General features: G+C 36.6%; 1 protein-coding gene across 10 annotated transcripts in view; it reads right to left on the reverse strand.

The window, feature by feature from the left end:
• VPS13C (vacuolar protein sorting 13 homolog C) overlaps positions 1 to 27,123 on the reverse strand; it is a 194,741-nt gene that overhangs the window by 113,700 nt on the left and 53,918 nt on the right. For 9 of the 10 annotated variants that reach the window (XM_074393857.1, XM_039468891.2, XM_074393856.1 and 6 more), the window contains 9 exons: positions 22,264 to 22,406; positions 20,920 to 21,112; positions 19,564 to 19,678; positions 18,812 to 18,948; positions 16,091 to 16,214; positions 14,595 to 14,712; positions 10,860 to 10,989; positions 10,104 to 10,182; positions 8,931 to 9,070 (listed from right to left, as the gene is read on the reverse strand). In XM_074393857.1, coding sequence (XP_074249958.1) covers positions 8,931 to 9,070; positions 10,104 to 10,182; positions 10,860 to 10,989; positions 14,595 to 14,712; positions 16,091 to 16,214; positions 18,812 to 18,948; positions 19,564 to 19,678; positions 20,920 to 21,112; positions 22,264 to 22,406 — 1,179 coding nt within the window. Of the gene's footprint in view, positions 1 to 8,930; positions 9,071 to 10,103; positions 10,183 to 10,859; positions 10,990 to 14,594; positions 14,713 to 16,090; positions 16,215 to 17,540; positions 17,632 to 18,811; positions 18,949 to 19,563; positions 19,679 to 20,919; positions 21,113 to 22,263; positions 22,407 to 27,123 lie in introns of those variants that run through there. The other variant, XM_074393862.1, reaches the window with a different exon arrangement.

The raw sequence follows: 27,123 nt of genomic DNA on the forward strand, positions 1-27,123 counted from the left end.
ATGGCCTTTACCATGATGAGAGGCCAATAAGTAGGTGTTTCAGTCAACATTCCCAGCTGAGCTCCAGTCAATAGCCAGTATCAACTGCAAGCCTCATTAAGTCAGCCACAGGGACCTCCAGCTTGAGGCTTCAGATGACTGCAGCCCGTCAATATCAGAATGTAAACAAACGAAAGACTACGCACAAAAGTGCCCAGTTTGACCCTTCCAGAATTCCTAATCCACAAACCTGTAAGGAAAATAAAAGTTATTTTAAGCTATTTAACTTGATACACAGCAATAATAACCAGAATAATACTGAAAAAAGGCAAAATATAATATTGTTAGCAGATGTTATAATTACACACTGAGATAAAACTTTAAAAATACTTAAGAAGAGGCCAGGTGTGGTGGCTCACACCTATAAGGCCAGCAGTTTGGGAGGCCAAGGAAAAGTGGATCACTTGAGCCTGAGAGTTCAAGACCAGGCTGGGCAACATGGTGAAACCCCAACTCTACAAAGACTATAAAACATCAGCTGGGTGTGGTGGCATATGACTGTAATCCCAGCCTCTTGGGAGGCTGAGGTATTCTGTCACAATAACATAAAACAAATTAAGACATTCTTTATCATCAAGAAGTTGATATTCTAGGGAAAGCTGGAGAAAGTGAAGGTTGCTATCTTGTCTTGGGTGGTCAGATCTTTCCAATGGGATGACAATCAAACAAATACCTTAAGTTAAAAAAAACCAAGCCATGTAGAAAAAGAGTGTTCCAGGCAAAGGAAACAGCAAGCACAAGGAATGTGCTTTGGTATATAGAAGGAAAAACATAAGACAGGTACAAGCTCCAGGGGGCAAGAACTTTATTCACTGCTATTTTCCATTATATAAATAATGCCTGGTAATAATGGCACAGGATCAATACTTATTGAAAGGATAAATAGAATATGGCTGAAGCAGAGTGAGCAATGGCCAGTCATATGAAGTGTTACATGTAAGGCCTTGTCTGCCATGGGAAGGACTTATCATTTACCCTTAGTGAGACATGAAGTCAGTGGAGGATATGGAGCAGAGTAGCAACATGATCTGACATTCACTTTTTTTTATTCTATTTTATTTTATTTTTGAGACTACGTCTTGCTCTGTCACCCAGGCTGGAGTGCAATAGTGCAATGTCGGATCACTACAACCTCCACCTCCCAGGTTTAAGCGAATCTCCTGCCTCAGACACCTGAATAGATGGGATTACAGGTGCCCACCACCACAAATGGCAAATTTTGTATTTTTAGTAGAGACGTGGTTTCACCATGTTGGCCACACTGGTCTTGAACTCCTGACCTCAGATGATCCACCCACCTCAGCTCCCAAAGTGCTACGATTATAGGCATGACCCACTGCACCCAGCCTGACATTCACTTTTAAAGGATCACTCTGGCAACTGACAGAACAGAGTACCTGATGGAAGCAAAGACAGTTAAGAGGCTACTGAAATATAATCCAGGCAAGATTATGGTGCCTTGGACAGCACATTAGCAGCAGAAAGGAGAAGCAATCATTTGAATGCATTTTGAAGTTTGCGTCATGGTATTTAATTATATTTTGGATGGAGTATGAAAGAAAGAGAGAAGTTGAAGGTGGCTAATGGAAAAGAACAAACCTTTCTCTAAACAAGTATCAGTAACACTTAGGTTTGTACACACAGCTAAAATGCAGTATTTCTGACATTGTATTTTAGGACATGCTGTCACTTTGAGATATGAAACAGTCAATAAGGAACAGGTACCTCCATTTTCTATCCTTTTTGTGTGTGTAAGACAAATTTTTTTATAGAAATCTGGAATACATGGAAAAGCAAGCAGGCAAATATAAAAACCTGTAATCCCACCACCCAGAGATGAACACTGTCTGTCATTTATCAAAGAAAACAAATAAATATAACTTTAAATGGAATCGTAATATCCTTGGTATTATAATCTTTTTCTTTCCCCAAATACTGATGTATTGTAAACATTTCTCCATGTCTCCTTTTACCACATGACTTTTAAAGGCTGTAAACATATGTTGAAAATTTAGGTTGTTCACATTTTTTCAAACCATAAACATGACAATGAGCAATATTACTTAGCTTAAAAGTTAAAAGTTTAAAAAATTAAAGTAGGCATGTCATAAAAATTTTCTGCAGAAAAGTAAATCCTAATTAAAAGTCTAAGCTTGAAGCAGGAGAACTGCTTGAACCCAGGAGGTGGAGATTGCAGTGAGCAGAGATCATGCCACTGCACTCCACTATGGGCAACAAGAGCGAGAGTCTATCTCCCAAAAAAAAAAAAAAAAAAAAAAAGTCGAAGCTCTTCCAGAATAATTTAGATATGTCACAGATCATTCTTAGATCAGTTTTTTTTTTCTTTGTATATATATATTTTTTAATTGCATTTTAGGTTCTAGGATACATGTGAAGAACATGCAGGATTGTTGCAGGGCAAACTGGTTTGCTGCCTTCATCCCCATCATCTACACCTGGCATTTCTCCTCAACTCCCTACCCGCCGCTGTCTCTCCCCTAAACTCCCCACCAACAGACCTAAGTGTATGATGCTCCCCTCCCTGTGTCCATGTGTTCTCATTGTTCAGCACCCACCTATGAGTGAGAACATGCAGTGTTTGATTTTCTGTTCTTGTGTCGGTTTGCTGAGAATGATGGTTTCCAGGTTCATCCATGTTCCTACAAAGGACGTTTTTTATGGCTAGTGTTCCATGGTGTATATGTGCCACACTTTCCCTGTGCAGTCTATCATCGATGGGCATTTGGGTTGGTTCCAGGTCTTTGCTATTGTAAACAGTGCTGCAGTGAACATTTGTGTGCATGCGTCCTTATAATAGAACAATTTATAATCCTTTGGATATATACCCAGTAATGGGATTGCTGGGTCAAATGGAATTTCTATTTCTAGGTCCTTGAAAAATCGTCACACTGTCTTCCACAATGGTTGAACTAATTTACATTCCCACCAACAGTGCAAAAGTGTTTCTATTTCTCCACATCCTATCCAGCATCTGTTGTCTCCAGATTCCTTAATGATCGCCATTCTAACTGGTGTGAGATAGTATCTCAATGTGGTTTTGATTTGCATTTCTCTAATGACCAGTGATGATGAGCATTTTTTCATATGTTTGTTGGCCTCATACATATCTTCTTTTGGAAGTGTCTGTTCATATCCTTTGACCACCTTTGAATTGGTTTGTTTTTTTCTTATAAATCTGTTTTAGTTCTTTGTAGATTCTGGATATAAGTCTTTTGTCAGATGGGTAGATTGCAAACATTTTTTCCCATTCTGTTGGTTGTCAGTTCACTCTAATGATTCTTTCTTTTGCAATACCGAAGCTCTGGAGTTTAATTAGATACCATTTGTCTATTTTGGCTTTTGTTGTGCTTTTGGTGTTTTGGTCATGAAGTCCTTGCCTATGCCTATGTCCTGAATGGTTTTGCCTAGGTTTTCTTCTAGGGTTTTTATGGTGTTAGTTCTTATGTTTAAGTCTTTAATACATCTGGAGCTAATTTTAGTGTAAAGTGTCAGGAAGGGGTCCAGTTTCTGCTTTCTATACATGGCTAGCCATTTTTTCCAGCACCATTTATTAAATAGGGAATCCTTTCCGCATTGCTTGTTTTTGTCAGGTTTGTCAAAGATCAGGTGGTTGTAGATGTGTGGCGTTGCCTCCTAGGCCTCTGTTCTGTTCCATTGGTCTAGATCTCTGTTTTGGTACCAGTACCATGCTGTTTTGATTACTGTAGACTTGTAGTATAGTTTGAAGTCCTGTAGTGTGATGCCTCCTACTTTGTTCTTTTTGCTTAGAACCGACTTGGCTATGTGGGCTCTCTTTTGGTTCCATATGAAGTTCAAGGTGTTTTTTCCAGTTCTGTGAAGAAGGTCATTGGTAGTTTGATGGGGTAGCATTGAATTTGTAAATTACTTTGGGCAGTATGGCCATTTTCATGATATTGATTCTTCCTACCCATGAGCATGGAATGTTTCTCCATCTGTTCGTGTCCCCTCTGATTTCCTTGAGCAGTGGTTTATAGTTCTCCTTGAAGAGGTCCTTCACGTCCTTTGTTAGTTGCATTCCTAGGTATTTTATTCTCTTTGTAGCAATTGTGAATGGCAGTTCATTCTTGATTTGGCTCTCTGTCTGTTATTGGTGTATAGTAATGTTTCTGATTTTTACACATTGATTTTGTATCCTAAGACTTTGCTGAAGTTACTTATCAATTTCAGGAGATTTGGGGCTGAGACAAAGGGGCCTCTAAATATATAATCATGCCATCTGCAAATAGAGACAATTTGACTTCCTTCTTTCCTAACTGAATACCCTTTATTTCTTTTTCTTGCCTGATTGCTCTGGCTAGAACTTCCAACACTATATTGAAGAGGAATGGTGAGAGAGGGCATCCTTGTCTAGTGCCAGATTTCAAAAGGAATGCCTCCAGTTTTTGCCCATTCAGTATGATATTGGCTGTGGGCTTGCTGTAAATAGCTTTTATTATTTTGAGATACGTTCCATCAATACCTAGTTTATTCAGAATTTTTAGCATAAAGGGCTGTTGAATTTTGTCGAAGGCCTTCTCTGCATCTATTGAGATAATCATGTGGGTTTTGTCTTTGGTTCTGTTTATGTGGTGAATTACGTTCATAGACTTGTATATGTTGAACCAGCCTTGCATCCCCGGAATAAAGCCTACTTGATCGCGATGGATAAGCCTTTTGATGCGCTGTTCCAATTGGTTCGCTAGTATTTTATTGAAGGTTTTTGCATCTATGTTCATCGTGGATATTGGCCTTAAGTTTTCTTTTCTTGCTGAGTCTCTGCTGAATTTTGGCATCAGGATGATGTTGGTCTCATAAAATGATTTGGGAAGGATTCTCTCTTTTTGAATTGTTTGGAATAGTTTCAGGAGTGATACCAGCTCCTCTTTGTATGTCTGGTAGAATTCTGCTGTAAACCCAACTAGACCTGGGCTTTTTTTGTTGGTATGCTATAAATTGCTACCTCATCTTCAGCCCTTATTATTGGTCTATTGAGGGTTTCGACTTCTTCCTGGTTTAGGCTTGGGAGGATGCAAGTGTCCAGGAATGTATCAATTTCTTCCAGGCTTACTAGCTTATGTACATAGAGTTGTTTATAATAATCTCTGATGGTTGTTTGTATTTCTGTGGAATCTGTGGTAATATCCCCTTTCTCATTTTTTTTTATTGCATCTATTCGATTCTTCTCTCTTTTCTATCAATCTGGCTAGTGGTCAGTCTATATTGTTGATCTCAAAAACCCAGCCCCTCGATTTATTGATTTTTTGAAGGGTTTTTTGTGTCTCTATCTCCTTCAGTTCTGCTCTGATCTTAGTTATTTCTTGTCTTCAGCTAGCTTTTGAGTTTTTTTAATCTTGCTCCTTTAGCTCTTTCAATTTTGATGACAGCATGTTGATTTTAGATCTTTCCTTGCTTCGCATGTGGACATTTATTGCTATACATCTTCCTCTAGACACTGCTTTAAATGTGTCCCAGAGATTCTGGTATGCTTTGTCTTCGTTCTTGTTGGTTTCCAGAACACCTTTATTTCTGCCTTCATTTCACTGTTAGTCCAGTCAACATTCAAGGACCAGTTGTTCACTTTCCATGAAGTTGTGTGGTTCTGAGTTAGTTTCTGAATTATGATTTTTAATTTGATTGCACTGTGATCTGAGACACTGTTTATGATTTCCTTTCTTTTGCCTTTGCGGAGGAGTGATTTACTTCCCATTATGTGGTCAATTTTAGAGTAGGTGCGATGTGGTGCTGATAAGAATGTATATTCTGTGGATTTGGGATGGAGAGTTCTGTAAATGTCTATTAGGTTTGCTTGGTCCAGGTCTGAGTTCAAGTCCTGGATATCCTTGTTAATTTTCTGTCTCGTTGATCCGTCTAATATTGACAGTGGAGTGTTAATGTCTCCCAGTATTATTGTGTGGGAGTCTAAGTCTCTTTGTAGGTCATTAAGAACTTGCTTTATATATCTGGGTGCACCTGTATTGGGTGCGTATATATTTAGGATCGTTAGCTCTTCTTGTTGCATTGATCCTTTTACCATTATGTAATGCCCTTCTTTGTCTCTTTTGATCTTTGTTGGTTTAAAATCTATTTTATCTGAGACTAGGATTGCAACTCCTGCTTTTTTTTTACACTCCATTTGCTTGATAAATCTTCCTCCATCCTTATGTTTTGAGCCTATGTGTATCCTTACATGTGAGATGGGTTTCTTTCTTGGATGTAGCACACCGATGGGTTTTGACTTTTTATCCAGTTTGCCAGTCTATGTCTTTTGATTGGACCATTTAGCCCATTTACATTTAAGGTTAATATTGTTTTGTATAAATTTGATCCTGCCATTTTGATGTTAACTGGCTGTTTTGCCCATTAGTTAATGCAGTTTCTTCATTGTTTCAATGCTTTTTACAATTTGGTATGTTTTTGCAGTGCCTGGTACTGGTTGTTCCTTTCTATGTTTAGTGGTTCTTTCAGGAGCTCTTGTAAAGCAGGCCTGGTGGTGATGAAATCTCTGAGCAATTGCTTGTTCCTAAAGGATTTTATTTCTCCTTCGCTTATGAAGCTTAGTTTGGCTGGATATGAAATTCTAGGTTCAAAGTTCTTTTCTTTAAGGATGCTGAATATTGGTCCCCACTCTCTTCTGGCTTGTAGGGTTTCTGCTGAGAGATCTGCTGTGAGTCTGATAGGCTTCCCTTTATGGATAACCCAACCTTTCTCTCTGGCTGCCCTTAGCATGGTTTCCTTCATTTCATCCCTGGAGGATCTGACGATTATGTGCCCTGGGGGTTGCTCTTTTTGAGGAATACCTTTGTGGTATTCTCTGTATTTCCTGGACTTGAATATTGGCCGGCCTTGCTAGGTTGGGGAAGTTCTCCTGGATAATATCCTGAAGACTGTTTTCCAGTTTGGACTCATTCTCTCCATCACATTCAGGTATACCTATCAAATGTAGATTAGTTCTTTTCACATAATCCCATATTTCTTTGAGGCTTTGTTCATTTCTTTTACCCTTTTTTCTCTAATCTTGCCTTTTTGTTTTATTTCATTGAATTTATCTTCAATCTCTGATATCCTTTCTTCTGTCTGGTTGCTTCGGCTATTGAAACTTGCACATGCCTCACAAAGTTCTCTTGTTGCGTTTTTCAGCTCCATCAATTCATTTGTATTCCTCTCTAAGCTGTTTATTCTCGTTAGCATTTCATCAAACCTTTTTTCAAAGTTCCTGGTTTCTATGCATTGGGTTAGAACATGTTCTTTTAGCTCAGAGAAGTTTCTTTTTACCCACCTTCTGAACACTTTTTCTGTCAATTCATCAGCCTTGTTCTCCATCCAGCCCTGTTCCTTTGCTGGTGAGGAGTTGTGATCCCTTGGAGGAGGAGAAGCATTCTGGGTTTGGGTGTTTTCATTCTCTTTGCGCTGGTTTCTTCCCATGTTTGTGGATTTATCTACCTGCGGTCTTTGCAGTTGTTGACTTTCAGATGGGGTCTCTGAGTGGATGTCCTGTTTGTTGATGATGAAGTTACTTCTGTTTCTCAGTTTTCCTTCTGTCAGGCCCCTCTACTGTAGGACTGCTGGAAGTCCACTCCAGAACCTACTTGCCTGGGGATAACCTGCAGTGGCTGCAGGTAAGGGTTGCTGCCAGTGTCTTCTGCTATCTTTGTCCCAGAAGGATACCCACCAGCTGTCAGCCTTAGCTCTCCTTTATGAGGTGACTCTGGATATACAGGGGTTGGGGAGCTGCTTGAGGAGACAGTCTGCCCCTTATAGGAGCTCAAGTGCTGAGCTGTGAGCTCTGTTGTTCCATTCAGAGCTGCTGGGCAGGTATGTTTAAGTCTGTTGCAGCAGAACTCATAATTGCCTTTTTTTCCAGGTGCTCTGTCCCGGGAAGGTGGGGCTTTATTTATATGTTCCTGTCATGCTGCTGTTTTTTTCAGGGTTGCCCTGCCCAGCAAGGAGGTGGCCTAGTCACAGTCTGCCAGCAGAGTCATTGCTGAGTTGCCATGGGCTCTGCCCAGCTGCTGACTGCACTTCCTTGCAGTTTTGTTTAAAGGGGTATAGTTAGAACTGCCTCAGTAATGGCAGACTGTCTCTGTAATGGCGAACTGCCTTGGTAATGGTAGACCGCCTCGGTAATGGTGGACTGCCTCAGTAATAGCAGATTGCCTCAATAGTGGTGGACTGCCTCGGTAATGGTGGACTGCCTCAGTAATGGCAGGCTGCCTTGGTAGTGGTGGACTGCCTCAGCAATGGAGGACGCCCTACCCTCCACAGAGCTGGACCATCCTGGGTCCAGCTGTGCTTGCTATGAAACTCTCAATCCAGAGTGTTTCAGATTGCTGGTCTTTGTGGGGGTGGGACCGGCTGAGCCAGATCACCTGTCTCCCTGTTTCAGCCCCCTTTTTTTCAGTTGAACAGGGACTCTGTCTCTCAGGTGTTCCAGTTGCCAGTTGAAACAGCGCTAGGAATTGTATGAGTTTCTGTGCGGAGACCCGCTGCACCAGCTGAAACAGCCATGCTGGCAACTCGTGGCACTTTTCCACCAGGGAATTTCCTGGTCTGTGGGCAGTAAAAATTCGTTTGGAAATGTGGTGATTACTCACCCTCTGTGTTTTCACTGGAAACTGTGATCCAGAGCTGTTCCTATTTGGCCATCTTGGATCTCTTCTCATACATCAGTTTTTTAAAAAGCATTTTATTTTAAAAAATCTTTGTGTGTGAGAGAGTGAATGTGTGTGAGTGTGTATGTTCATGTGTGCTGGGCAGCAGGAAAGACAGAGTACCACATTTTTAATATACTTGACATCTGGGTCTAGCTTGAGGATAGCTTAAAAGATAGTGACAACCAGAACATATCTACTTATAGACAAAAAAGCACATACTTCTTTAATTTCAAACTTCAGTAGAAGATTAATGAGCTCCTCATTTGGGACCTCTGCAGCTTTTTTAAGTTCTGATCCTTTCATACTTTTACCAGTCTGTGGTTCTCCCTCTTCAGCATCAAAATACTCATCATCGGACTCTAAAGGAAAAAGACAATTATTTGATCTGAGACAATGTATGCTGAAAACTGCATAAAACACTCAAATCTAAGTCTCCAAAAAGGGAATTCATTTATTAGATATAATCTTCATATTTATCATCAGAATAGTTGCCTTTTTTAAACTTCCACCAAGTGACTCAACCTGACATGTAACAATCATTAAAAATCAAGGTCAGGCATGACGGCTCACACCTGTAATCTCAACACTTTGGGAGGCTAAGGTGAGCAGATCATAACGTCAGGAGTTTGAGACCAGCCCGGACAACATGGTGAAACCCTGTCCCTACTAAAAATACAAAAAAAAAAAAAAAAAAAAAAAATTAGCCAGGCATGGTGGCAGGTGCCTGTAATCCCAGCTACTCAGGAGGCTGATGCAAGAGAACTGCTTGAACCCAGGAGGCAGAGTTTACAGTGAGCCATGATTGGCCACTGCACTCCAGCGTGGGTGACAAGAGCAAGACTCCCATCTCCAAAAATAAATAAATAAATAAATAAATTTAATTTAGTTAAATTAAATAGCACTATGTTCTTTTCTTCAATGATTCTGTTTTCCACTTTAGTTCATTCATTCAATATTAAACAAAATATTTATTGGGCATTATCTACCATGTATCAGGCTGTGCCAGCCACTAAGGATACCAGAATGACCAGGATAGACATAGTCCTCTCCTGATAAGGCTTACATTCTAGTTCCAAATTAAAACAGATCAATTAGGTCTGAGCTAGAGAAAAAGTTCATGTAGAGATTGGGGCCAAAAAAAGTCACTTATTTCGAATCTTAAGCATTGTCAACTACAAAAAAAAGAAAATTCCTTCATTTATCCAATGAAGACAGAAACTTAGGCTTAAAGAAGAGAAAAGACTCAAAGTCACACTAATGTAGCACAACTAGAACTAAAACCAGTAAATTACTATAGCACTTTCTGAATGCCCTTATTTTCTAAAAACGTTATCACTGTGTAACAATGTACAGGCTTAATTTAGCAGAGAAAGAGTATTTTACTCTCCTTACCTGATTCCACAGCATCTAACAACAGTGAAGTACCAAGCAGACCTTTTGTCCCGCCTGAAATAACAGGAATTGAGGATATCTAGCGAAGAATACAAAAAGTTTTCTTAAAAAGAATGATTTAGCAGGAATAAATGACATAAATGAGAGAAAGACTTAAAAGTAATAGAGGATAAAGAGATATGAAAAGACACATACACACAATATAACACAATATACAAATCTTCCAATAAGACATATTGTGCAATCAACTAATAGTTAACTAGAATTACAAATTATTAAGTCTACCACCCATTTACAAGTACAAAACTAAGCGTAGCTCTGGTAAGTTAATCTATTAATGCTGCATATCATTTACATTCTGTCTATTACAATATTAAAGTACATCTTTTTAGAGGTCCCTGGCACATGGTCTCACCATTAGCTGGCTTTATCAAATTTCATTTCAAAGTAGAAATTCAACATTTCTACTGAATAAAGATCAATTCCAATTAAAGTGACCTACAACTTTTAAGTCTTAACATATAGGGAAATTTTATACCAATTGTTTCATTTGCAAGCTTCTAATGAAGATTTTTGTTTGTTTTTTTCCCCTCTAGCTTTATTTAAAACCCATTTTATAAATCTGAAAAGATATTTTACTTTTATTTTTATACTTTTGGTCCTTTCACTTATAAACCCTGTGCTGAAACAGACTTTTCACCACTACTCTAAAACGATGGTAAAAATAGGTTTACAAAATTTATTTTATCTCTTTACCTGTCTCTCTGGAGACTGGTCTGATGATTTCTGTGGCAAAGGTATACTGTTTATCAAACATAGCACATCTTTCATCTTCTGGTCAGAAATTCTAACATGCATCAAAGGAAGTCCTCCTGATACTTTAAATCTAAAAGTACAATTCAGTGGTAAGGTTTTAAGTCAGCATCTCAGTATTACAGACGAAGGAAAGAACTGCACTAATGTAATTAGATTAAAACATGTCAAAAGTTTGAACGTGTTTTAATCTAATTACATCAAATACCTCCTTTACAACACTGTCAAGAAATGCTAAACAGTGAGATGTACTTGGAGGTGTGGATGAGGAAGTTTGTTGTAATCCCCCTTTGCACCTTATTTTAAAGAATAAATGAAACATTTTTCTTGTTGCCTTTTTAAAAATTTTAAATGGAGGGGAAGAATAGGGGCAGGGCATTATTAGGTTACTTCTGATGCTTCAGTTTTATAAATTCAACATATAGACTGACAACCTAAATTAATGGTGTGACACAGGTTTTTTTGTTTGTTTGTTTGTTTGCTTGTTTGTTTTTGTATCTGTTCAATGAAAATAAGAAGGTACAACCCAAGTTTTGTAGTCTGACTAGAGGAATTCCACTTCAAGGACTGAAAGTAGGACTTTTACCTTAAAAAAACAACAACAACAACAAACAAAAACTATCACACAGGATGGATAACAAGACTGGTTAAACAGTTTTGTGTAAATTTTTGGTGATGAACTATGACATTAGCCTTACGGATTGTAAAACAGAGATAGCTGGAGCTAAGGTACAGAACTAAATTTTTAAAACTTTATTTGCTGTTAAATTCTGTGAAATTTCAGTTATCTAAAATAAACATACACAAATACGAAAAGTAATGTTTCCAATTGCAAGGTAATATGTAATGTAGTGTTTGTAAGATACTTTTGTCTAATGTGAACTAGTAGTATTTTGATTTGCACAGGCATAATTTGTTTAAATGAATTCATTTTAACATTCACTGATGTAGATTAATAATATAAATTCTGATTTAAAGAATGGTGGGGAAATGGTGCATGCAATACTTTTGCAAGTGTTGGGGAGATTGGTATGTTTTGAAAAGAGTAATTTAACTTTTGGGTGCCAGGAAATGGGTTTTCTCAAAGTCCATTGCCAGCAATGGGCAGGCCCGCTAACACTGGCACAGAGCATTAATTATACACCTTATTAATGGTGAGGTGAATAACTTTGAAATAAAGTTTTAGAGAAATAAAAAAAAAAAAAAAAGAAATGGGAAATTCTATGTTAGCTAAGTTTCCAGATCATTTCAACATATCCCTCTTAAGTAACCAAACCTCTTTAACTTAACTAATTTTTATCAAAATCTTTCCAAACACAATTCTCTACCTTTTAAAACTAAAACACTACTTTTCCTAGTATCAAAGATCTCATATTATAAACATCAAAGAGTATTTACCCCATCATCTCTCTATCCCATTGCCTTGCTTTCTTTCTTTTTATATATAGCAGTTGGCAGCACTGAACAAATCACATTTATAGTTGTTTATTTCATGTCTGCTCTGATTAAAACGTTAGCTCCATGAGGACATCTGTTTTACTCACTGCTGAATCACCATTGTGTTTTCATCAGTTGCTTACTTTTTGGCAGATGCTTCTATTCTGTTTCCTACTCAATGTAATTGCCCCAGGTTTATTTGTCTCAATAGCTTTATGGCAGCCATATGCTGGTCATAAAGCTCTTTTTGGTTCTTGTTTACCTTTGGCTTCCTGACTAAGCTGTGAACAGCTCAAGCTGACAGATGCCTAACTGCTAGATGCCATACTGGGGTATGTACAGTAAAGCACTATAGAGAGGGAAACATAAAGCACTAAATGCCCATATTGGAAAAAAAACTAAGGTCTCAAATCAATGACCTCGGCTTCCACCTTAAAAAACTAAGACTGGAAAGCAAATAAAATATAGAATAAGCAAAAGAAAGAAATAATAAATATTAGAGTGGAAATCAGGGGGAAAAAAAGAATCAAAAGAAAAAAGAAAATGGAAACCAATAGCTGGGTATCTCAGAAGATCAGCAAAATTGATAAACCTCTCATCAGAGTGATCAAGAGAAAAAGAGAAAAGGCACAAATTACTAACATCAGGACTAAGAGAAATAACACCACTACAGATTCTTTGTGTATTACATAGGTAAGAGGAAAGCATTATGAACGATTTTATGCCAATACATTAAACAACTAAGATGGAGAAATTCCTTAAAACATACAAACAATAACTCAAAACATTTGAAACACACAGATCATTCAAATCTAGCTCTGTATCTATGAAAAAACATGAATTTGTAGTTAAATACCTCTCAAATAGAAAACTCCAAGACCACATGGCTTTACTGGAGAATTCTATCTAACATTTTAGGAAGAAATAATGCCAGTTCTACACATCATCTTCCAGAAAACACAATGTATGAGGTCAACATTATCCTGATATCAAAACAAGAAAAGCACAAACCAATATCCCTCATTAACACAAATATAAAACTGTGTAACCAATTTTTGGCAAAACAAGTCCAAAAATATTTTAAAAGATTAATACATACGGGTTGAGTATCTCTGATCAGAAATGGGGTAAGAAGTGTTTCAGATTTTGGATTTTTCCAGATTTTGGAATATTTGTATTACATAATGATATATACTACAGATAGGACCCAAGTCTAAACACGAAATTGACTCATGTTTCATTCATAACTTATACAGAGTCTGAAGGTAATTTTATATAAAATTTTTAATAATTTTGTGCAAGAAACAAAGCTTGTGTTAAGAACCTATGTGCTGAATTTTCCACATGTGACATTATGTTGGATCTCAAAAAGTGTCAAATATTGGAGAATTTCAAATTTGGGGTCTTTGGATTAGGATGTTCACCATTACCAAGCGAGCTTAATCCAGCAATGAAAAGTTGGTTTAATATCCACCTTATAAGGGTATCAATGAAATACTGATACATATAACATAAATGAATCTCAAATTAATTATGCTGAATTTAAAATGTCAAACAAAAAAGTTAAAGGCCTATGATTCTATTTACGTAAAATTCTAGAAAATTCTAGCATATATATATATAACATCAAAATGCAGACCAATGTTGTCCAGGGACTGGAAGAAGAGAATTTCCAGAAGAAAAGAAAGGAATACAAAGGGGAACAAGGTCACTTTTGGAGATAACGTGTTCATTATCTTGACTGTGATGATGGTTTCACAGCTATATAGCTAAGGTGACATTTATCAAATCGTAAACTTTAAATAGATGCAGTTATATTCAATAAAGCTGCTTTTTAAAACCAGCAAAAACATTTCATAACTGTCTACTTAAATTCAAGCATAATTTTCCATTTTTATGTCACTTTATTCTTCTCAGGATTATATGAAATTTCATTATCAAAAGAGCCTCTAATGTTTTTAAAGATTTTATTTCATTGATATTAAACATGGGATTACATTCATTCAAAAAATGGACCATCAACTTTTACAGAATGTAAAAGTTCAAATACTTCTGAAATAAGAGTTGATGTATAACTCAAACATACATTTTCTTAAAAATATATTTCTGCTGCAAAATAGAATAATCCTTATTTATTTCTGTCTCCCACAGAAATCTATCTTTGTTTCCTTAAATTCTAGCAACTGATGCGGACATATTTCACCTGTTGATTTTCTAATATAAAAGAAGCTCATACATTACCTGGCCATTCTAATGTCTTTTTCTACCATGGCCTTGGCCAGCTCAACATGAATATCCATGGGTTGCAATATATGCATAGTTGATGGATGCTGAAATCGACACTTTTTCCAGTTTTCCTCTTTAAAAAATAATTTAAGATATTATTTACTGTTTTTACAAACAGCAGTGGAACATGGATAAAATATTATTTTTAATGAATATTACTGTAAATTATCAGTCTATGGAAAATCACTGTAAATTAATCCAAAGTCAATGATTACCAATTTCCTATGCTTTTTAAATACAAACTGACAGGATCAAAGACTGTGATATAAAATAATTCTGTTTGGAGAATGTTCACATAACATCTTCCATTTCAAAGTAAACAAAAAAAAAAAACAAAGCCCTGGATTTACTACCCCAATTCCAGAATTAGTGACCAAGGTTGATAATTACAGGGAAAAGAGGAGGAAAAGCAAGAAAAAATAAAAAAAGAGGTTTATGGTTAAAGTACAATATTTATACCAGCTTAGCCCACAATTCCAAAGCAAAAATGAGTTTTATCAAAATTTCATGACCAAAAAAGTTTAATAATCACTTTTCTTCAAATAAGGTCCCAAAAACAGATTTTCCTATAACCAACAGAGCCCTAAGCAGATCTTTATTGATGGCAATGACTAAACATCTTTTATCACTTATAATTCAATTATTTTTAAGTAAATACAAAACAAAAGACAGTTTTAACGTTCTGTGTAAATATTCCACTTAAAGGAATCAGCAGGCTCTTAATACATGAAAAGTATTATGTATTTACATTTTAATAAATCTCAGCACTCCTACTAGAGTATAAACTCTGCAGGTAGAGGCTATAACTGTGTCCTTTCCTCTAATGACCTACCACAAAGTGGTATTATGATCAAGGATAATTAATAAATATTTATTGCTTCTAAAAACAAAGTCTAAAAAAACCAAAAATATTTACTTAAACGTAGAAAACACCAAAGCTTTTGGAAAATAATTAAGTCAGTTACTTTAAGATATTAAGACTATGTCTACGATTTTGTAGATACACCTTTCTCAGATATCTACAAAAATAGAAAGCATAATACTAGTAATAGCATTGAAATTAAGACTAGGCTAATATAACATTTAATAATGAAGGCAGCAAGGATAATATTGAGTCATCCCAAAGGCATTAAGACAGAAACATGTGAATCAACTGCAATTTCCATTTTGTGTTCTAAGCAGTTTTATAGTCGTATTACAAAAATACAGGCTATGAATAGACCTAGATTCAAATGGAGCTAGGTATCTTAAGATGACTAGCCAAATTTCCATTTCTAAGTGTTGCAGTAATTTACACTAATAGTCTCCTACACGGTTTCTTTAAGCGGCCAACAGAGTATGTGTGCAAAATGGTTGTCAGGGTTGATATAAAGGCACACATATATACACACATATATTACACAACCTACCCAACATAATTCCCAGATCCTAAAAGTTGAATAATGGTTTACCTGCTCTTGCAAAAAGGAGTTGTACATTTTTTATTTCAACATCAAACTTGTCATATGCCTTATCCATTATTTCCTCCAGAGACGAATTAGTAGTCTTCTGTAAACCTTGATCTTTACTGTTGAGCTAAAATGAAGGAAAAGTTTCAATTTTTTTTTTTCTCCGAAACAGAAAAGCACATACATCAACATATTTTAGTTAGGTTTAAATCTTGCATTTAGTTAGTTAAAACCTAACAAAATGAAAATACTGCCTTTAATTAATAAGCATTTTGTTTAATCTTCAGATAATTATTGGTAAACAATATATTAGGAATATAATATTTCAGCATACATCTCTATTAAAGTTGAGAAATAGGTGATCAGCACATTTTTATTTTTAAGCTGTCTGCCTCAAATAACTTGTCTGGATGTACAACTACTCCTCTTCCTGGCTCTCAGGAGTTATTGCCACTTATAGTCCAGCTCCCCTACCTCCCCACTCTACACCCTTCACCATTAAATAGCAGCGTTTTGTCCCTTCTCCACACTATACCACAGAAATAATTAGGCCACTATAATTCAGCTCCAATTAGGACTACCTTCCTCCCCTTCCTGGTGGAAGCAAAGATCAGTTCAGGAGTATACAAGGGATCTTCAAAAAGTTGATGGAAAATGCCCATTATGAAAAAACTATAAATAAATTTGAAAACTGTTTTGCACCTAAAGAAACTTGTACTAACTTTTTATATCATGTCTGAACAGGATCAACTTTGAGTCACATCTGTTTGAAAATGGACCCCCTATCATAGCAACATAAATTCTGCTAAAATTAACGTGAAAACAAACACCAAAATTATGCTGAAGCTTGGGTGGAAGAATAAATCAGTAATGCTTTGCAAAAAATGTATAGGAACAGTGCCCCAAGGAAATCAGCAGTTTACAAACAGATAACTAATTTTAAGAAGGGTCAAGACAATTTTGAAGATGAAGCCCACCAGTGGCAGCCCATGCACATCAATTTTGAAGAAAAACTTAATCATGTTCATTTCCTAACTAAAGAGGATCGACGATTAACAGCAGAAACAATAGTCAACACCAGACTGGTTTCGGCCTACACAATTTCAACTGCTTCAGCCTACACAATTCTGACTGAAAATTTAAAGTTGAGCAAATTAATCAACAGGATCCAAAACCATTGCGCTGATATCAGCTACAGACAAAGAAAGGCAGAGCTTTCAATGGAAATGTTTTAAAAGCATGGAATCAAGATCCAGAAACATTTCTTCAAAGAACTATAATAACAGATGAAACATGGGCCGGTCATGGTGGCTGACATCTGTAATCCCAGCACGTTGGGAAGCCACAGTGGGCGGATCACTTGAGGTCAGGAATTCAAGACCAGCCTGGCCAACATGGTGAAACCCTGTCTCTACTAAAAATACAAAAATAAGCCAGGTGTAGTAGCGGGCACCTGCAATCCCAGTTATTCACGAGGCTGAGGCAGGAGAATCACTTGAATCCTGGATGCGAAGGTTGCAGTGAGCTAAGCTAGTGCCACTGTACTCCAGCCTGGGCAAGAATGAGACTGTCTCAAAAAGAAAAAAAAAAAAAAAAGAGAGAGAGAGAGATGAAACATGGCTCTACCAGTGTGATCTTAAGGACAAACCACAATTAAAGCAATGGTTACCAGGATTTGAAAGTGGTCTAAGTCAAAGCAGAAGTGGACTAGTCAAGAGCAAAGGTCATGGCAACAGTTTTTGGGGATATTCCAGGCATTCTGGTTGTTCACTTTCTGGAGGGCCAAAGAACGATGGCATTTGCTTTTTATGAGAGTGTGCTGAGAAAGTCAGCCAACGTTTTAGCAAAAAAATACCCAGGAAATCTTCAACAGAGTCCTGCTTCACCATGACAATGCACTTTCTACTCATTCCTCTCATCAAATGAGGGCAGTTTTGTAAGATTTTCTGAGAAATAATTAGGCACCCACCTTAGAGCCCTAATCTGCCTCCTCCTTTTTTTGGTTTCCTATTCTTAAAAAAAAAAAAAACTTATAAACAACACCTAATTTTCTTCAGTTAGTAATATAAAAAAAGACTACACTGACATGATTAAATTCCTAGGAGGCTGAATCCTTGAGCAATGGACTAAATGGCTAGTATCAACACTTAGAAAAATGTCTTGAACTTGATGGATCTGATGTTGAGAAACAAAGTTTATCATTTTTTTTTATCTTTTAATTCCATTTTTTTCACAAACTTTTCGAAGTCCCCTCATATATCTGAAATCATCACCTTTTACAGGAGGCATGGATTTCTACGAGAGTCAAAATCCAAAATCCAAAAGTTCTCTTGCTCTACTTAGTTACTGACAGTGGTTTAACAAATATGTATTCATATATGTACAATTTCCTATCGTCAAAATATATACGCAACAAATAACATGGTATAATTAAACCCTGGAAACTTTGAAAACTAGGAATGCTTCTTTCTAATTAGGAAAAGACTGAATCCAGTCCTTACTGTCAATTCACCTATCATTACAGAAAATTTGGAGGTTTTTTCTTTCAACAATCATAAAACATAAATAAAATACTCCAAGCTAGGCCTGAAAAACAGGCTAAAAAAAAAAGTCAGTCCACATTTTGCTTAGTGAACTCCGAAGAAAAAAACAGCAAACTATTGTAGAGTGAGCCAGCAAGCCAGTCAAAGATGGGCTGACAAAAAAAAATGCATATATACCTACCTGAAAGGTACCAAAATCTAAAATCAGAAGATTTGACTTTTCATGGTGGAAACCTGTCTGTGGAACTATTAGATAAGAAGGCTTCAAATTTATCCTTAAATCAAGGACTTTTCGAGTTTCAATAATATGTGTAAGTCCTAAAAAAGGTAAGAAATAATCACAGATTAGATGGTCAAGTTGAAATATGTAATCATATTATTAACAACTAGAATAAGAATTTTACATGAAAAGTATTACAAAGGAGTATTAGTTTTTGTCAAAAATTAGATTCTCGATTCAGCATGTAAGGTGAAAACTGCTTACTATCAATGGGAAACAATCTTACTATAGCACAGCATAATAAACCTAACACAGCTAGTATTTTAAGGAACTGGATAAAATAGTTGGCTTGAGTTTAGAGGCCATGTTATACAAAGTAAGTATCTTTCAAACTATATTCACACACAGTGTGATGAAGACTTTCTTAAGGACTGAGAAGGAGGATTGTTTTTCCTCTCAAGCTCATTCTGAAGCATGAGTTCTTGACTGTAATGGAAGGCAAAATCATCTGTGCCCTATATTATGTTCTTTCTCAACCCGTCTAGCAGGTATATTTGTCTTTGAGTAAGCCATGTCCACTCTATACTGTAATACAGCCTGAGTTTAAAATAAAGAAGAAAAGCAAAATGATATTTTGAATACAATGTTTACAGCAGAGTAGACAAAATTTTTAAAGCTTAGCTGATGCTAATATAGACACTCAAATTCCTTACCTGTAGCTGTTCTCTCCTTAATTTCTTCCAACTTCATCAATGTTGCTGATGTTATTTGCTCAAGATCCAACCCCTTATCTGACTGAAAGAATTCAACCACTGCATTGACAGTTTTCTGTAAGAAATTTTTTTTAATGTAACCAAGTTACACATAGTTCCTTCCATATTGTAAACTTTAAAGTTTCACCTCAATTCTAAACAGCTGTGGCTTTGAACTGTGGAACTTCAAAGATACTCTGCTCTACTACATCTCCCTTTAGAGTAAAAGAGAATCTGGAGAAAGGAAAGAGCCTAAGCAATCTTACTGGAGAAGCAACAAATGTGCACTTATCATTAAGGTGTCAAGTATGTTCTACAGTGTCATATGGATGCATCAGCAGATATTACCTCTAGTTTTAGCCTCCAATTAGTCAGAAGGTGAAACGTCACTTCTCTACACTGTAATTAGATCCTGTTGCACTTTGAAGTTTAGAAAATTACGAGGAAGAAAGCCATTCAGCTCTTACCTACATGCCAAACTTAAGCTTTAAAAAAATCAGAGATTTTCCGAGATGAAAACAGTTCTGGAGACTGGTTGTTCAACAATGTGAATGTACTTAACACTACTGAACTGTAAGCTTAAAAATGGTTAAGATATTGAACTGAGTTATATAAATTATACCACAATTAAAATTTTTAATTATAAAATATAATGAGTTCTGCAGTCTTTATATATTGCCCCTCCCACACATACACTGTGAATCTAGCTTTCAGTTGTAAAGTAAAATTAAGGAAGGGATCTCAACAAGCTGGGGTGAACCTACAAAGTGATGCAATGAATAGTGAACCATATCCATATTGCTGACTGACTTGAGATGATGGATAAGACAGCCTGAATAAAAGGTAAAGCCATAGATACAGAACCTGAGCCAGCATTTCCAATAACATCTAAATGCCAATGCTTTTTCCCCATGTTAACAATATTTAAAATTCTTTTAATCACTCCTCAAGCTCTATGAATTTCTTCTAAACAATGAAAGAAAAGAGAAACTTCACAAAAAGAACCTGAGTAAGACGTCAACGTGTAACAATTTGGGAGTAGTTGGCAAATAAACAAGAATTTTTTAAAGTATATTAGATTTTTAAAATTTAACGTAAGCATAGACAAATAAACCTCAGAGTAGGAAAAAAATGTACAGCATATGAAAAAATCAAAATTAGCTACTGAACACGTACTGTTTTTGAAACAAGAAAAACCTATTAGGAAACTTACCTACTAAGTAAATAAATTTAAATATGAAACAGGAGAAATTTAAAAAACATTGGTCAGAAGTGTAAGATGGTTTAAATAAACAGTTACTTTTTCCTTGCACTTACAGCATCATAGATGACCTCCACGGGCTGAGACTGAACAATCAGACTCTGGTCAGCAGCACTATCCTCCGGATTGGTTTCAAACTCAATTTTAAGCAAGGATGATGTAGTATCACCAATGGAAGCCACAAGTGATGGTACAATATCCTGCTGTCTCAAACCTGTTATATACCAGTGTTCTAATTTTGCTTCTACCCTATAAGCCAATGAAGAAAAAGGAAATAATACAGATAAGGTCTTCTGTAATCTAATGGGCCAAAATACAAATTTCCCTTTAAAAACTTCTTTGAGAACCAGGACCATCCATGCACATTATCCAGAGCTGAAGCTCAGCCTCCTTAGTCAGGTATTCAATTGTCCCCAAACAATGTTTTGCTGCTCTTGTTGTTTTAATTAATTCTTTTTCATCCACATGAAAAACTCACTTTTGCCACCTTCAGAATACTGTAAAAGTTCTGATCATTGCCGGGCGCAGTGGCTCAAGCCTGTAATCCCAGCACTTTGGGAGGCCGAGACGGGTGGATCACAAGGTCGAGATATCGAGACCAACCTGGTCAACATGATGAAACCCCGTCTCTACTAAAAATACAAAAAATTAGCTGGGCATGGCGGCGCGTGCCTGTAATCCCAGCTACTCAGGAGGCTGAGGCAGGAGAATTGCCTGAACCCAGGAGGCGGAGGTTGCGGTGAGCCGATATCGCGCCATTGCACTCCAGCCTGGGTAACAAGAGCGAAACTCCGTCTCAAAAAAAAAAAAAAAAAAGTTCTGATCACTGTTGTATGAATAAAAGATTACACGACATGGATGAACTCCTCACCCTATTTCTACGCCACCCTGAACACCCTCTTACTCCATCATCGCTTCTTCTAGTCATTTCCATCAGGAGTCAAGGCCTTCTCCTAGCTCAGTTATTCTCTTCCACAACTAAGCTTGTGTAGGGTTAACTAAGAGTCATTTAATCTTACAATACCTTCTCACCTTAGAGCTGTCTACTGTTACATAGTTCTTGAATTATTAATTTTTTCTATCTTTTCTTATCTAATTACATTTCTTGAAAACAAAGACTTGTACTTCTCCATAGCTTTCACAGTATCGGGCCTATAAATTAAAAACTATCCAATAAATATTCACAAATGTAAGGAGGGAGGGCAGAACAAATGATGACGTACCCATACAGCTCCATAATAAAACAAAAGCAAATATAAAAAGACTATCTTGACATATACAAGCAAAAGAAATTAAAGAATAGCTAGCACTAATCATTTTTAATACTGAATAACACGCCACATTTTTTGCCTAAAACTTTAACTAGAAATAAAATTTGAAACAAGTTCTTAAAAACTTACTTAAGTGCTTGTGCTCCTGGACGCTGAGATACTTGAGTGCCCAGGCCAATTATCTGAATTTTTAGTATTTCTGGAATATTCTTGTTTTCTCTGATAGTAACAGAGGTGCTTACTAACTTCAGGGTCATTATATGGGCAACATACTATAGAGGAAGAAAAAAATTAAAATTGTTAAAGTTTAAATAATTATTACTTTCTTTTTTTTTTTTTTTTTTTTTTTTGAGACGGAGTCTCGCTCTTGGTACCCAGGCTGGAGTGCAATGGCGCGATCTTGGCTCACCGCAACCTCTGCCTCCTAGGTTCAGGCAATTCTCCTGCCTCAGCCTCCTGAGTAACTGGGATTACACGCACGTGCCACCATGCCCAGCTAATTTTTTGTATTTTTAGTAGAGACGGGGTTTTACCATGTTGACTAGGATGGTCTTGATCTCTTGACCTCGTGATCCACTGGCCTCGGCCTCCCAAAGTGCTGGGATTACAGGCATGAGCCACCGCGCCCGGCTAAATAATTATTACTTTCTTTAATACTTTCTTCTTATTTAAATTTGCTGAATAATAAAGCAACCTAACAAATAGAGCACAGTAGATTCTGGCATCCATATGCTCACCATAAAGGAAAAATTCTTCCTTTACAAATTTATTCACTATAAATTAGAAAATTCAATATAAAATTGTCCACTTAAATAGGATACTTACAAAACACCTAGAAATTCATTTCTCTTAGTTTATTTTGTTTTGTTTTGTTTTTTTTGGAGATGCTGTCTTGCTCTGTTGCCCAGATGGGAGTGCAGTGGTGCAGTCTTGGCTAAGTGCAACCTCTGCCTCCCAGGTTCAAGCAATGTCCTGCCTCGGCCTCCTGAGTAGCTAGGATGTGATCTGCCACCATGCCCAGCTAATTTTGTGTTTTTAGTAGAAATGAGGTTTCACCATGTTGGCCAGGCTGGTCTCAAACTCCTGACCTCAGGTGATCCACCTGCCTCGGCCTCCTAGAGTACTGGCATTATAGGCATGAGCCACTGTGCACACAAACACATAAGCTCACCCTCTCTTACTTTTAAAGGTGATAACAGTGAAACAATTACGAAACATTCTGTGACATGAAGAGTCAATTCAGCAGCTTTTTCTGAAACAAACTATTTCAGAATAATCCTGTGGCTGAAGGAAAGAAAACTATATAGTACATCTGCTTGACTGCTGTGCAGGGTCAGTAAGATACTGAGAAAATAAATCCTGACTCCAAAATTACTGAGTCAAGATTGAAGTTAAAACAGAGAACCAGGGAGATGATCCTGGAATCTGGGGACGTGTTTCTCCTAGAGGTATTTGGAAATTTCAGAGCGGACAGTCTAAAGGCTATAAAGCTAAGGCTGGCAGGGTCAAAATTGGAAACCAGGTCCCACAAAAAGTAAAAGCACTGATAAAATACTCTCTCTTTCGGCTGGGACCCTAGAGGGCTATATCATAGGACTAAAGGTGAACTGGAAGTAGGGAGACTCCCATGATCTACAGCATGGCATCAAATCATCTCAATACCTACAGTAACACTGACTGTGTGCATGTACATACACACACACACACACACACACACACACACATTCTCTCTCTCTCTCTCTCACATATACACCCAAACACACACATGCGCGCGTGCGCACGCGCGCACACACACACACACACACACACACACACACAGGCTCACCAGATTCAAGACAAATTCGAAAAAAAACAGCAGAAACAACAGTAAATAGATTCATAGGAGCTCTGGACATCAAGTGTGTCTAAATTTAGACTTATTCAGACTACTAGATTTATTACGCTCAAAGACATAAAAGATAAAACAGAGCATGCTAGAAAATAATTTGGAAGCTATAAAAAGAAGAACCAAATAGAAATTGAAGAACTGAACCATACAAAAACCAATTAAGAATTCAATGAATGAGTTTAACAGTAATATACAAAGAGCTGAAGACAGAATTAGAGGAAACTAGCCAAAGAATAAACAGAGAAAGAACTTGGAAATACCTCAGAGAAAATAAGACACACATGAGATATTATGAAAAGATTCCACTGTGTACACTAGAAGTCCCAAAGGACGAAGGATAAAAGAATGATGGGACAGAAACAAAACTGAAAGTAATGACTTTTCCCAAATTGATGAAACCTCAAGATGTCCAAACAGTAAAAACAAAAATGAATACATATCTGAGCACATGACAGTAAAATTACTGAAAATCTAAGGTAAAGAGATTTTCTTAAAAATAGACAAAACAGAGAGGTGGGTGGAAATTACCTTCAAAGTGATACAGTAAGACTAACAGCTGAATACACAAAAGAAAATGCAGGCCAAACAACAATGAAATTGTATCTTCAAAACTCAGAAAATCATTAACAACCTAGAATTCTATACACAAAAAGAAGTATCCAGCCAGGCGCGGTGGCTCACGCCTGCAATCCCAGCACTTTGGGAGGCCCAGGCAGGGGGATCACAAGGTCAAGAAATTGAGACTATCCTGGCCAACATGGTGAAACCCCATCTCTACTAAAAAGTACAAAAAATTAGCCAAGCATGGTAGTGCGTGCCAGTAGTCCCAGCTACTCAGGAGGCCTGAGGCAGGAGAATTGCTTGAAATCAGAAAACGGAAGTTGCAGTAAGCCGAGATCACACCACTGCACTCCAACCTGGCAATAGAGCGAGCCTGTCTCAAAAAAATAAAAATAAAAATAAAAATAAGTATCCTCCAAGAAATAAAGAAAAATAAAAATATTTTCAGAAAAATAAAAATTTTTAAACTTGTCACCAGCAGAACTGCATTAAATAAGATAATATGACGGGCATTGTTCAGGAAGAAGGAAAATGACTGACAGATGGTTAGAGATACAGAAAGAAATTACATGACTGGAATACTAAATATTTCTACACTTAAAATTCTCCCCATAATAATTTACAGATTCAATGTAATCTCTAACAAAAGCACCATATACTTTTGAAAAACATTGATAATATGATTCTAAAAGGTATACATAAGTGGAAAAGTCCTAAGATAACCAAAATACTCTTTTAAAAAAAAGGTCAGAGGTCTTAGTTCAAGACTTATAAAACTGTAATAATCAAGAGTACTACTCTGTTCTCATGCTGCTAATAAAGACATACCTGAGACTGGGTAATTATATTATAAAGGAAAGAGGTTTAATTGACTATCTTTCAGCATGGCTGGGGAGGTCTCAGGAAACTTATAATCATGGAAGAAGGTGATGGGGAAGCAAGGTACTTTCTGTACAAGCTGGCAGGAAAGAGAAGTGCTGAGTGAAGGGGGAAGAGCCCTTTATAAAACCATCAGATCTCATGAGAACTAACTCACTATGGCTACAACAGTAGAGGGGAAACTACCCCCATGATTCAATTACGACCACCTGGTCTCTCCCTCCATGATGGCAAGGTGCAGATTATGGGGATTACAATTAGGATGAGATCTGAAGAGTTACACAAAAGCCTAACCATATCAACATAATTAGTCATTAGGAAAATGCAAATTAAAACCACAGTTGAGAAACATATCATACCCACTAAAATGGCTAAAATTAAAAAGCCTCACAATATCAAATGTGGCAAGAATATGTAACAACTGGAACTAGTGGTAGGAATATAAATTATTACTACCTTTGGAGAAGCATTTGCCAGTTTTTGGAAAAGTTATATATATTTACCCTATGACCCAGCAATTCTACTCCCAGGTATTCAACTCAAGAGAAATAAAAAATATGTCCACCAAAGACTTGTACATTCATAGCAGCATTATCTGTAATAGCCAAAACCAGAAACAACAAAAATATTTATCAACAGGAAATAGATGAGAAAGTATGGCATATTCATACAATTAAATGTTATTCAGCAATGAAAAGGAACCATCTATAAATACATACACAACATAATTGAATATCAAAAACATTATTTTAAGCAAAAGAAGATAGAAACAAAACAATTCCTGAACAGGAAAAAGTGTTTGCTTTTGAAAGGCAAAAGAAGAAAAATGACTGGATGAGTCACAAGGGAACTTTTTTGGAGTGATGGAAATGTTCTCCATCTTGTAATTCTGCCCTAACCAAATTTTAAAGACACCACTTATACCAATCCAACAAAAGATGTTCAACTTCTGCTGATAAAAGTATAAAACATGATTAAAGGAATGAAAAAGGGATAAATAAATGGAGCCATGTGCTGTATTTATAGATTAAAAGGCTCAATACTATAGAGATATAAATTCTCCCCAAATTAATTTATAGAGTCAATAAAATCCCAATGAAAATCTCAAGTTTTTATATAGAAACTGACCAGCTGATTCTAAAATTTATATGGAAATTTTAAGGACCAAGAATACATAAGGCAGTAAGAACACCAGAGTTTAAGGATTTTTACAACAAGGTCAAAGGAATGATTACAAAGTTGCAGTAACTAAGACAGAATAATACAAAGACAGACAAATGGCCAATGGAATAAAGCAGGAATTCCACAAGTATAGACACTTAACTGATGATAAAGGGGTAAATGGAGAGCAGTTGGAAAGGCAACCGGTGTTGTGTCAAGGAGATAGCTATATGGACAAAAACTGAATCTTAACCCCAACTTCACACCATATACAAAACCCAATTTTAGACAGACCATAAATTAAATAAAGACAATATAAAACTTCTGAAAGAACAGTTTCATGACCTTGCAGTGAGGAAAGACTTTTAAACAGGACACAAAAAAGCACTAGCCATAAATGAAAAAATCAGTAAATATTAAAAATAAGAAGTCTAGCCATCAAAAGATACCATTAATGAATGAAAATGGAGATGGGAGTGGTGGCTCATACCTGTAATCTC

The sequence above is a fragment of the Saimiri boliviensis genome, chromosome 2 (assembly GCF_048565385.1).
Source record: "Saimiri boliviensis isolate mSaiBol1 chromosome 2, mSaiBol1.pri, whole genome shotgun sequence".
NCBI classification, from domain to species: domain Eukaryota; kingdom Metazoa; phylum Chordata; class Mammalia; order Primates; family Cebidae; genus Saimiri; species Saimiri boliviensis.